The following is a 13,499-nucleotide window of genomic DNA, read 5'->3' on the forward strand; positions in this document are numbered from 1 at the left end:
TCTCGGGCACTGGCATTCAGAACCACGGCTGAGGAGGTTCAAAGAGGCAAAGAGCGAAACCCCAGCTCAGCAGAGTTGTTCCGTCGGCCAGGCTGGGGCTCCAGCCCACCCCTGAACTGTGCAAACAGCGTTTCCAAAAGCACGAGCTCAGGTCAGATCCTTAACATCCCTTGAATTGACTGGCGCTGGTCTTGCTAGAATACTGTCCTCTAGGACAGCTTTCTAGCTGCTTAAAAGGACAAGGTATATTTTCCTTGGGCTACTCTTGGCAAAGATTAGCAACTTAGGCAAAGACCTGTTGTTCAATTAAATTCCCAATTGATATGCATTCTGGAAAACCACTGAGTAAACTTAATCTGTTTACTAAAGTTTATTGTTGGACAGGTCGTTTTTCAGCAAACAGAGTCATTTCTCCCCCAAAATCAGCCTTAAAAAATCTTTTGTTTCTTAGGCCCTCGTCCTTCCCACCTCCCTTCCACAATGTACGTACCTGTGCAAAGACGAAATGTCCCGGCAATACATAGCTGGGAGAGGATTTTTTCAGATCAGGGTCTATTCTGATGAGAATTCCAGATCAGGTGCTCTCGTGGGAGACATGAGGCTGTGGATGCTGCCCTGATGTCTGTTTTAAAAGAACGCAAGTCCTGCCACCACCTTCGAAGGCATGCCACAGCTGGCAGAACGACTAAAGCAAGCGAACAGTGAGCGGCGAGAAACGGCTCTGCTGAGACCAGCCAGGTCTGATGCAGCACTGGGCCTTCCCCCTGCAGAAGCCCCCGCCCAGGCGATCGGGGCTGGCACGGGGCGCGCCCGCTGTCCTGAGGTCACTGTCACTCTCCTTCCCAATTCCGGCTGCTGGTCACACCCTGGGCAGCCCCCTTTGCTAACACGTCCATGACACGATGCTCTTACAGATCCTCCATGGAAAGACGAGCCGAGTTCACAAGGCAGTGAGAGTGACGTGTACTTGTCGGCTCCTGCCTGCCCCTGCTCGCCCCTGCTCGCCCCTGCTCCTGAGGTCACTGTCACTCTCCTTCCCAATTCCGGCTGCTGGTCACACCCTGGGCAGCCCCCTTTGCTAACACGTCCATGACACGATGCTCTTACAGATCCTCCATGGAAAGACGAGCCGAGTTCACAGGGCAGTGAGAGTGACGTGTACTTGCCGGCTCCTGCCTGCCCCTGCTCGCCCCTGCCTGCCCCTGCTCGCCCCTGCTCGCCCCTGCTCGCCCCTGCTCACCCCTGCTCACCGGAGGAGGGGAGGTGGCAGTTTCAGCTTTGAGCCCACAAGGTCACTAGGGAGAGGGAGGTGCCAGTTGTTTGGGACAGACTTCCACCAGCATCTTGACACTGATTCAATCTTCATCTTGTCCTGAAGAGTAATGGCTGCCTTTCTAACCAGCTGGACTGGGACGAGTCCAGGCTCTTCCCCGTCTGCTCGGCAGGTCCCCACCGAGCGGCTGTGCCTGGTGCTCTCCCTCTCCCAGTCAGACGCCTCACGACCTAGCTGTTGGCCTCAGTTCATACTTAATTTTCAAAATGTCCTGCTCTGAAACAAAAACTTCCTTTTTCTCTCTGCTAAGGCCAGCACGCTTTTTTCCTATAGCTAGTTGGTGGCTGAATAAATAAAATATATCTGGACGATCATTTAAATAATACACAACATAAAGAGAGCTGTGTTCGCCCGTGGGCTTTAGATGTTTAGGCCAAGAAAGGGCAGGTGAACTGAGCCAGTTACAGGACCCGGGGTGTCTTCTAAGACACTCAGCCAAAACACTAGCCTGGGAACCAGCATTCCTGGGACAGCCCCTCCTCTCCATGGACCTCAGTTCATCTGAGGAGGTAGAGGCTGTGATTCTACTTGTGAGGGGCGGAGGGAGGTGAGAATATGCGCCGCCCTGGACACCCAGGAGGGAAGACGGGGATGTCACTCCTATGCCTCACCTTCAGCTGCACAAGCCCCCGCCCTGCTCCCATGGGACACAGAGGCAAGCCTGCCCAGCGTGCAGGTGTGCGGTCCTGCCCCGTGCCGCACCCTGGGGATCCCCACAGCTCAGTTCCTCTGGTTTCAGCGAGCAGCCTGGACATGGGAAGGTGGGCGGCAGAACTGAGTCCAGTACAGCGCCTGGCCTCACGCACAGCGACAGAGCACACACAGCCCGGCTGGAATTTCCTCTTTATTTATCATTTCTGTAAATTATGAACATTTAAGTTCTCAGCATTCATTTATAATAGTCACAGCTCACATTAAGAACACAAAGACAGAAAATAGAGCACAAAGATTTCAAGAAGGTGGTTTCTGTAATGCTTCACAGAGGAGTTAAAATTCAAAATATCAAAGACCCCACGTACTGAAACAAAACATAGAGCTTAAAATTTCCCTATGAGCCTGAAATTACAAAGTTTAACAACTGCTTCAACGAGGGAATGAATAGTTCTGTGTTTTCAAGGAACACTTTGGTCAGTCATCTTCACTGTTTAAACATTTCTGCTGTTTGCATCTTGGACGTGGACGTGGTACATACACACAGGCACAGCATATATCTGACAATAGGTCTAAAACTTTTCACTAGATTTTCAAACAACTTTAGTCAATGAGAAAAGAAATTCAGTCACTTGAATTTTAAGTTTAAAAAAATGAAAAGGATTTCCAGGGATTCTTAAAGCTCTCTCTCCAAAAGTATAAAACGTCACACACAGTTTCAAAATCTGAAGCGTTTGCTGTGCGCATGGGGCCTCAGCAACGCGGTGAAATAGCTCACATGGACCCTGGAAGGGACGGTGTCCCCAGTAGGCTGGGCTGTGACCCTGAGCACAGCCAGACCAATACCCCACCCTGCCCGCCTGCGAGGTCAGGTTCCCCGACATGACATGTAAACCTGTCACTTTTCAACTCGCTCCTGCTTCGGGAATTCCAGCTCACTCAGTAAATCTCTGCCAGCTGCTCCGGCTTTTGAAGCGAAAAGAAGTGCTCCCTGTTTAAAACCGAGGTTCTTCAAGCTTCGGGCGTAATCCGCATATATCGCAGAGATGAGCTTCCGTAAACCACGGTTAAGGAAGGGCAGCGAGGGCAGCGAGGGCAGGGGACACTCCACCCAGGCTCCCGCTGGAGGGCCAGGCCCAGCGCTGCCAGAGGCTCAGGAGACACTGAGTGTGTCCCCAGGGGCAGCACGGGGCGAGGGCGGGAACCACTTCCTGGGGAGAGCCGTGCCTGGCTGCGGGAGGCCATGTCTCAACCTGTAACGTCACTCAAATCAGCTGAGCCCAAAGCTTCTCCTTCTCCCAGAAGACCCAACTAATGCCCTCCCAGATTCTCCCACGACCTAAACACAACTAAAAACTGGGAAAAAGAAAGATGGCAGGAGAGAAACTCAAGCGCACACCCCCGTGCCATTTTAAAGTCCAAGAGGCTGGCAGTTTGGTGGGGAGGGGCAGATACAGCTTCAGTGAGAGGTTCTGCTTACCAGCCTGGCCCAGGAGGGGGCTCCAGACATCTGGGTGCGGGGTTTGACAGGGCCCTGTTCCACTGTGTCCTGATATTCGAAATGGCTCCTTCGAACTAGAGCCAACTCTACTAGTGCCTAGATAGGAGCTTGAGTTTAATTTTATGTAAAAAATATACAGAAAACTCAAGCATCTGACATGTAGAAATGAAACCACAATGTAATAAGTCACTAAAAGGTGCAGTCAGAACAAGCAGAGCTCTGCAAACGCAAGGGACGGCAGTCCTGTTCTTAAGCCCATTCTTCTCAAAGAAAAACAACGTGACTCAACTGACGTCCCGAAGAAATAAAGCGTTCTGGTTATGGGTGGACCACAGTGACCTGCCTACAGGACACATCTCTGAAGTGTTGTCTCTTGTTCCGCATTAGATTGTGACTATGGATAAGAGCGAGCCTTTCTTTTATTATTCCTGTATATATTTTCCAGATAAATTCATAAACTTTTATTCCGTGGAGTGCAATGCTCTGAAATAGTACTATTTTAAAGGAGCAGGCTCCTATATCTTTCCTATATTATTTCCTTTATCTTTTTAAGTTCAAACAAAATATTACGAAATGTGACATCCCTCCTTCTACAGCCCTTCCTGCCTCCGCGTCCCCCTCAGAGCTGAAGCCGGCGACGCAACAACCTTCCTTCCCATCCTTGCCCTCTCATTCTGCCTCCTTCTTGGCGTTGGAGAATCAGCCTGTGGCTCTTTCTAGATATGATACAGTTCCCACCCAGGTCGCATGACTAAGAGGAATTCTCAAACCCACTCAGGTCATTTGCTTCCCCCTCAGCATGAATGTCTGGCAAAGGATATCTGTGTCTTCATTGACTTCAAACGCACCATACTTGAGACAAGCTTCCACAAACAAGGCAGCTCGATCGAAGTATCTCATGCTGTTCAACAGGACAAAGTAAGAGTCAGGCTTTGTGATTTACGGCATCTGGGGGCAGAACCAGCCACGGGCTTATTCTATGTAGAGACTGTGCCGTAAGTTACACGGGCACCTTCTCAGTCCTGGCTGAGAAGGGAGGGGCGTGCTCTCGGGCCCCTAACCCCAAGCTCTGTTTCATTAATATTGAAAAATGTGAGAGCTGAGAACAGAAAACTACAGACAGCACAAGTACCCATGTGCCCACTGTCCGGACTTAACGAGTAACATTCTGCCATACTTGCCTCAATCTCCCTCCGTTAGTTTTAAATAACTGAGATGCCTCACGGTAGGTTACGGGAAGCTCTTCAAAGTGTTCACGGACGACTTCTCCAACCTGCCACACTTGGTCGCCCTTCCCACTGCTCGCTGGCCCTCATCTCAGTCACTCTACTCAAAGCTGAACTGTTTCCAGTGCTCTAAAGACTTCTGTTGCATTCTTTTTAAATAGGTGCCTGTGGGTTTGACCAGTACATGGGCAGGGGAATATCAAAGCCCCTAGAGCAAATAAGGAGGTCATAAACACGGACTATTCCATTCCCTTTAGGTTTGTAAGTAAACCCAGGATGTACACATCTCGCTCCAGGCACTGGGCACCAGCACCCATGGTGGCGCCTCAGGCGAGCGCGGTGGGGCTGACCACAGGCCGCCCTGACCAGCCGCGGCGCCCCGGGCGCACCTGTGGAGTGTCTCGGCCACGCCGGAGAAGCAGCCCAGGCTCAGGAGCACCAGGAGGGCCTTCGACTTCTGGTTGACGTGTGGGGAGCAAAGGTGGTCCACCCAGCGCTTCAAAACGTCGGCACACTCTTCAGAATTGAGACGGACCTGAGAAAGACCTCACATTAAAAACAAAGATATCCTGCACCACGCATAAAAGAGAAGAAGAGGAATTCAATCCAAGTGGGATCTGTGCGCATAGAACAAATGTTGGGCTTTGCTTAATGAGCACACTGCCCCGATGCCGCCCCGAGCCGGCGGGGCCTGGGGGCCTGGCGACACCTCTGGACTGTCGTCTGGGCTCACATCCCAGCAGGGAGAGGAGGCAGCTGCTTTCACTTAATTGCTACCAATGCAAACTTCATCTTTCAATAAGAAGAAATGTAATTTATACTCATAAAGAATAGGATGACAGTTATTAAGAAAATATTTGCAAAGCAGTTTGCAGCCAAAAAAATGCTTCTAAATTGTAAGCGAAAAATTCCAGACTGAAAAATCCATCTGCAATGCTCAAGGCACCTACCAAAAGCACCTACCTTTGCAAGCCACGCTGCCCGGTTCCACTCGCCATACGTCTGCAGGTAGCGGCAGGCATCTGCGGCTTTGTCTATCAGGCAGAGCAACTGAACACCCTCTAGAAAACAAAACAGCAACCCCCTCAAGTGACACTGCAGCTCTGTGATGAGTCACTAAAGGTAAAATCACCATTTGACTTCATCTAGCCTGTGCGTTTTATACCTGCTGGAGACACTCCTGACTTAAATTTTAAAATAACACATTAAGGTAGAATTCTACGACGTCACCAGTCAAGTAACCAGAGGGGAAGCACGATACAGTCCAGAAAATACACAGAGAGAGCATGTCTCACTCACTGGTTTTCTTCGTTTCAGTTTGCCCAGGTTTGTCCAAGTTATGCCCACTGTCTTGGCAAATAGTAACAGCGCCCCCTTTCACTCTAAAAAGTGTCCTGGTTGAGATGATTAAATTACATGGTTATCTTCTAAAGAACGAGCAATAATCTTTATCTTTCTCCAGTATATATAAAAAAGGAAGAACTATCCCTAATAATCAAATCCTTTGCTGGGAATAGGCCTGATTTTCCAGAGTACTGACAAATATACCCATAACCATGCCTTACCTGCCAACTTGCCATTGGCAATCATGTTAGTTGCCACCAGCTTAATGGTGCTCTGGGAGGGGCCTGACGAGGTGACAGTTGTGACCAAACAGGCTTTCAGTGAATCACAATAATAATGCTGGTTATCTGCGCTTGTTTCCAATAGCAATTGCACAGCTCTGTCTGTCTAATAAAAAAACAGTTCTTCTAATTATGAGATCATTTTCTTCCAACATAACCTTTTTACTTCGTAATTTGCAACCCTGAAGTTTATAGCTAAAAGCAGACTCATTTTCAAAAACTGCTCATGAACGCTTTGTTTACATATACAAAACCTGAACAAAAGTACTTCATTGCTTCCTTTGGATAAACGTAAAAACCACAGTCTGGTTTATATAGGTGCTCCAGTAACTGCTTCTGTTAGCTCTGCACCAGTTAATTTGGAGACACAAAAACAAAACAAAACAAAACAAAACAGTTAGGCCTCATTTGGCATTAAAGAAGCCAAAATTACAAGCTGGTTAACCATATTTCACTTTCTTACAAGATTTGCTAGTCTTATTTTGAGAGAAACCCTAGATTTACACTTAAACATTCAGAGAAACATTACGTGTGTGTGTGTGCATGTGTGTGTGTCTGTGTGTCTGTGAGAGAGAGAGAGAGAGAGAGAGAGAGAGAGATGAGATACTCTGAAATACTAATCCACTAGCAACTCCATGAAACATGAAAAGAGTCATTAAAATTGACATACTTGACCCAAGAGAAGCAGCTGGTCAGTACATTTCCGCGTATGGTCGTAAGTTGACCGTTTCACTTCCTGCAGATTAACCCTTTCCAGCTGAAATTTCTAGAGTAGGGTAAAAAAGGAAAACTAAGACTGGATTATAAGCCTTACAAATTATTTAACTTTTACTATACTTAATAAAATCATTTTAATAAACATTACTTTGACTTGCATGGTTCTTAATCAACTTTACAGAAATCTAACAGTTTAATAAGAATTTGAAAAGAAAAAAATGTTGAGATGTACTATCATTTGCGTGCAAGTTTGCCTCCTTATAGAAACTGGCACTTGAGTAGAGCTGGATGAAAAATCTCTACGTGCATTGAAGTAATATGCTATAGATTAAAAAATTATGAAACTATATTTTTATACATAAAACAGCAAATTCAAACCAAGTGAAAGAAATACATTATTTATAGAAATTAATAAAATAAGAGAATTAAAATAAACCTGTAAGTTAAAATTTTTAGGCAAAGAAAAAAGACTTAATAAAATTTTAATGTGTATTAAAAAACTCAGTAACTGTTTATGTCTTTTTTGAGCCCTGAGTCAGGCCTTTTTTATGCAAATCTGTCTGGGCTCATCTCTATTATGTGGACCTTGGTTCCAAAGCTCTCCAAGTTTGAGATACTTACAAAGATGTAAGTAATCAAGATGACAGCTTTAAAGGGCTAATATATGAAACATAATACCTGAAAATAGGCATTTTCACAGAGTATATCGTAACATATATCTAGCGGGTTGTTCACTCTGCCCCGAGGACCGGTTTCCTCAGTGGGAGTGCTCGCTGCCTTTTCCGGGGACAAGCTGTGCAGGTAGTGGGCAGCGACGGTCCAGAAGTGCAGCTCCGATTCATCGCCGTAAAGCCTGAGGAGGTGGAAGCAAAGTTTCCACTGAATTCACACGACAGACCAGGGCCTGCACAGGGGCTTCCCAGAGTGGCCCAAAGTGCTGGGAGCGCAGTGCTGTCACGTCCCCAGCGGGGTCAAAGTGCTAACCAGCAAGTTCTCCCGCCTTGTTCCTGGGGCTCAGACAAACAGGAGCTTGACGGCACAGGGGTCGTTCCACTCCAAACCCCTCCGTTCTGTGTTATCTATCCCGTCTACTGTCAGAAAACCTTTAGCCTGGACCACGGCATCTCACTGAAGCAGTTCCTCTGGGACAACTGGCTACGTGAGGTGTGGAGATGACTTGCAATTTATTCTCCAAGAGTGGAGGAAAATGTCTTTTTTATAAGTGACAACTCTACTGTACAGTGAAGAAGTACAGGTCATTGCTTCTAAATATAACTTATTGGTATATTTAAGGACATGCCCTTTATAGCTGATATTTTAACTCATATTTTAAAAAGCTGTATAAGGGAGTCTTTTTAATAGAGACTGAGATCTCACATAGAAAATGTAATTTTTTTTCATATTTGTATTACTCCTTTCAAAATTAATTAATTAATTAAGTCATGTAAAGGATGAACTAAAATATTTTTCTAAAATTTAAGAGTCTGGTTTTAACTAAAAATCTGTGATAAGAGAAATGAGTTAAACTGAAATTCTGTCCTTTGCACAACATACTTCAAACAGTATTACCTTGAAACAAGCAGACATCTCTGCAAGAGAGTGAATTCTGGATCAAGCAAGAGTCTCTTTATGTCACTGCAAACAGGAATCCAGATAAAGGCAAGACAAAAATTTTTAATTAAACAATAAAGCAAGGAGATAAATCGATACACTCTAGAAATGGAAAATTCCAAATTCCAATCAAAGGGTATGTTTAGAATACAAAGGAAGTTACTCTGCTGACCCTGACATTACGAAAGCTTATCGGGTCTGGAGTGTGCATTGGGGCCTGGAAAAACAACCCATCAACCACCTCAGGGGCTCTGACGCTCTGATTCTTGCTGACATTCTTGCAACGGTTTCCTAAGTATAATAACGAGAATGTCATCGCGATAAAACGATTTTGTTCATCATCAGGAACAGTACATACCTCAGAGAAGATATATTCAGAACTTATTTTTGAAAATATCTCAAAAATAAAATATTTAAGAAAAAAAAGGCTAGTGTTTTTAGAAATTGAATATTTCTAAAATAGCCAAATATAGAATATTCGTAAATCAGAGGGAGGAAAAGATACTCTTTAAATCTATTCTTTTCCATTTAAACACAAATGTTACTTTGAATAGAGAAAACAAAGTCATTATTTTGAATTTGACATCAATAAAACAATCTATTAGAGTTAACTTAAATGTTTATGATTACATGTGACAGATCTAGATTTTAAAAATGTGTTACGTTTTACAAAGAACTCCTGTGGACCTATGTTTTCCTACTTCCTTTGCAATATTATTCCTAATACATACTTTCAAATGTCCTTGGCTTAGGAAACACACTGATTTCTTAGAATTGTATGCACAGCACCTGACACAGAGAACCCGCTTTGGAAGTGGGAAGCTGACACGCAAGCCCCGTGTGCGTCCCTCACGCGAGGCTTTACAGGCGTGTGCGGCGGAGGCAGCCTGAGCTGTGAGGATCTCACATCACAGCTCCTCCTGCTACCCAGACAGGAGACTAGAGCAACTGGACACTTGTGAACTTGCTGAAGACAGGTGCTGCATCAGGGTAACTGAAACACCCACTTCCACAAGACAAAGACTCTAAAGGGACACGAACCTTTGGGACAGAAAATGGACTCCCCTTGAGTCACTGATGTTTCCTAAAATACAACTTACTTTAATTTTTAAAAGCCTAAATTACTGTGTTTTTCTTTCTCATAGTCTTATCTTCTAAGAAAACATAGTTAGAGTGCTTACTTAGACAACGAATTCAACTGTTCTTGAAGAAGATTCTTTATTTCTTCATTTTCTGGATAATTGCTGTACAGAAAAGATTTTGAATGCATTCATTATCTCTTCACTTAAAACCATTTATTTCTTCACCAGAAAAAAAAAACTGTTACTAGAGAAACAACCTCTTTGTAGTCCTTGGTTAAAAAGCAACAGTCTACTCAGGAACCCACAAAACATCTTTAATGTCTGCTTTTACTTGATTTAGTCAAAACAAAGAAATGAGTAAGGAAAGTCTCTTTGGCTTTCAAGAAACCAAAAAATTTACCAATGGGCTCTAAAAACTATCAGGTGTAGATTCACGTTAATAAGGAATTGAGTGATGACTGAAGGCGTCTGCTCACTCTGCTGCTCTGCAAAATGGACATTCACTTCTCTAAGCAGATAGCTCCTGGAGCACAGACACATCTTCACGCTATTTTTTTATTCCCCTACCCCATGCCTACCTGTGTGCATTCCACATGGTTTAAGTTCAGCAATATTTATCAGATTGATAACTACTAAAAATAGTTTCAGTGAACAGTTTTGCAATGAGGCAGGCATTGAGATTTATAAAACATAGAAGACCTCTAAAGAAGGCTCATTCTTGCTGCTTTTAAAAAGAATTAGGCCTGGACTCAAATTCCACTTGGTCTCCACTGGCCCCCTTCACACTCACTTTGCCACGCCCCAAGTACGACGGCCGCATGGCCACCGGGGAGCAGCACGCGTACTCACGGCGCCCCAGACTCACACCCCCGCCAAGGCCCCAGAGAGGCAGAAACTACGGGCAGACCGGCGATTCTCAGTGTGTCTGCTGTCTCTGCCTCGACTTGGTTTTAAGGTTTCAATCCTTTTAAATGCTAGGGTACAGGTCACTGCTGATTTTCATGGGTGTCCTTCAACTCCAAGGAAATTAAGGAAAATAAAAATGGAAAAAACTTACACATGAGAAATATCCAAAGTGTACTGCCCATTCCAAGGCTGGTGTAGTAAGAAAGCTTTCAAGGCCAGGGAGGCCCTTGGGACAAGGAGGTAAGGGCACCACACAGGCTCTAGACCGAACAAAAAAAATTAAATTTTATACCACTGTGAAGCTTCAGCTATGGACAGTTTACAGAGAAGTCTGCAGAGAACAGTGTGCGAATCTGGTGGCAAGTGAGAGAGGATGTTCAATGTAATCACTACTTAAGACACACGGGCTAAGAGTGGAGAGATTCTCTTCACAACCAACATATTTTTCTCTCCTTTCAAAGATTTAGGTTGTCTGCATGGTATACAACCATGATCTTACTTGAATAAAAGATTCAATACAACATGAATATAGCTCATTATTCTGAAATACTAACAATAATCATATTTACCAGTATCATCTTATACCATTCGATGTATTTACTTTTCTGAGACTATTAAACTAACATGGCCCATTAACCCTGACTTTCTAGTTAAAGGGATCAGGCCACCTCTGATCAACTGCCTTCTCAAGAATCACCTATAAAGGTAGCCTCTGAACAAAATGACTACCTTCCTAGAAGGCTCTGGACCCCAGCACCTACCACAGGCAGCAGTTGGCTTACTTAGGGTACGAGAAACAAGATTTACCTGTTTTTCAACAAGTTCCAGTGCACAGAAAGGAGACCCGGAGGCTCTAACCCCAGGAAGCTGAGATCTGACGCCCTAAACGCCCCACTTGTCAGACTGTAGACCTTACACCCAGTTCCCTGGGATCTGCCGGCTTTTACAAACTCAGCCTCATTGGCTTCCTGCAGAGCCTTCCTCCATGGAGCCTCTGGATAGACGCAACTACACGAAATGACACGAACCCACAAATGGCTTTGCCTACGTAAGTGACCACACAGACTTTACTGCATGACACGACAGTTGCTAGCCCTCCATGGCTACTGAGCACTGTAAATATGGCTGCTATGATGAAGGAAATGAATGCTTATTTAATTTTAATTAAGTTAAATTTAAAAACTAATAGGTGATTCAGTCATTGGATAACTTTTAAGAATATTTAGAACTTGGATACAAGACAATTTTCTCAGTACATTACATAAAACCAAATCGAGTATTTCTGATGAAAATTTGTCCTCTGAATTAAGATATGCTCTAAATGTAAAATACACACTGGATTTTGGAGACTAAGTACTAAAACATGTAAAATATCTCATTAGTAATTTTTAATACTGATTTTATGTTGAAATGATAAAATTTTGGATATACTGGCTTGAATAAAATTTTTATTAAAATCAATCTCATCTGTTTCTTTTTACTTTTTTGATGTGGGTACTAGAAAATTTAAACGTATATATGTGGCTCAGAATATATTTCTATTGGACAGCACTGCTTTAGAAAACTTCATTCTATGTAATTAAGTATGAATTAGATCATAGATAAATATTTCATATGGACTTTTCAATTCTAAGTTGGAAAGTGGTCAAGAATATTTCTACTACTACTCTACTTTTCACAACCAAGAGTTGATTCAATAAGATCACTTAAAATTCAGTCCATTTTCAAAGTTCTCTGTTAGTCTCCAGACATCGTGATAGTGGTGTTCTTTTCAAAAATCTAAGGTCTAGTCAAGGCTCCCGCCTGCACTGGCCTGTCACATCTCCGCCCTCCTGCTACCGAGGACAGACCTCACACTTTGCTTTTGCTCTTACACGACGTTTTCATTTTTGCAGTGTCAGCTGTCATAGAAAATGGCCTGCTTTCTGATTTGTTTGTTTCTGGGCATCGGACTCAGGTTAATTATTCTGGGCGAGAGCACCACACAGGGGAGGCTGAGTACAGCCCCCTGCATCCCCATCGGAAGCACGTGGGCCAGTTCCCTTCTGGTGACACTGCACGTGTCCGTCCAAGTACCGAGGAATTCGCCAGGGCATCATTTCCCCTTTGGCAGGTAGCATGTAGGGGAGATACTGTGAGGCTGAACTTCCTGTCCCCAAACATCCACTTACCCAGTGATTTGACATCTGCTTTATGATCCTTGCTTGAATCAATATCACATTAGGAGTTACAAGTTGGTGATTTTATAATTCTACTGGTCTGCCTGCATTTATCAACTGGCTTTCTTTTATAAGCACGAGCTTTCCCTTCTTGCCCATTCTCCCTTGAGCATTACTATGAAGTGATGGACTTTTTTTATTCAACACTGATGTCAATATCACAATTATCTTTGCAATGCTCAGAGTCCCCTGGATTTGACTGAAGCCCCTCGAAGCTGGTTTCTGTATCCTTATGACAGGTTCTCATTGGGTTTTCAATTCCTTCCTTAATTTCTGGAACCACACAATGTCCCAGACTCATATTGCAACTTCTCTGCTTCTATCCTGAAATGAAGTGTCTGTCCGAGAAGCCCTGATTCTTTTTATTTTTATTATTTTTTTATTTTTTTAATTAATTAATTTTTTTTATGGTGACATTGGTTAACAAAATCCAGTAAGTTTCAGCTGTATACGTTCACAGTAAAGCATATATATACATTTACACTGTGTGTTCAACTCCCATAGTTAGATTTCTTTCTGTCACCACATATTTAACCCCCTTTACCCTGTCTACCTCCCCCTACTCCTACCCCCTACCCTCTGGTAACCACTCGTCCATTGTCCATGTCTATGAGTCTCTGTTTGTTTG

The 13,499-nt window shown here is 44.1% G+C and overlaps 1 protein-coding gene across 1 annotated transcript in view; it reads right to left on the reverse strand.

The window, feature by feature from the left end:
- Positions 1-2,159: 2,159 nt before the first annotated feature.
- WDR11 (WD repeat domain 11) overlaps positions 2,160-13,499 on the reverse strand; it is a 54,024-nt gene continuing 42,684 nt past the window's right edge. The window contains exons 21-30 of the mRNA XM_006913510.3: positions 10,804-10,912; positions 9,846-9,908; positions 8,623-8,688; positions 7,732-7,906; positions 7,007-7,102; positions 6,277-6,442; positions 5,675-5,772; positions 5,101-5,246; positions 4,307-4,386; positions 2,160-3,040 (exon numbers count right to left, since the gene is read on the reverse strand). Of these exons, the coding sequence (XP_006913572.1) occupies positions 2,883-3,040; positions 4,307-4,386; positions 5,101-5,246; positions 5,675-5,772; positions 6,277-6,442; positions 7,007-7,102; positions 7,732-7,906; positions 8,623-8,688; positions 9,846-9,908; positions 10,804-10,912 (1,157 nt within the window). The 3' untranslated portion in view covers positions 2,160-2,882. The remainder of the gene's footprint in view (positions 3,041-4,306; positions 4,387-5,100; positions 5,247-5,674; positions 5,773-6,276; positions 6,443-7,006; positions 7,103-7,731; positions 7,907-8,622; positions 8,689-9,845; positions 9,909-10,803; positions 10,913-13,499) is intronic.

This window comes from Pteropus alecto, unplaced genomic scaffold (assembly GCF_000325575.1).
Source record: "Pteropus alecto unplaced genomic scaffold, ASM32557v1 scaffold205, whole genome shotgun sequence".
Classification (NCBI taxonomy): Eukaryota; Metazoa; Chordata; class Mammalia; order Chiroptera; family Pteropodidae; genus Pteropus; species Pteropus alecto.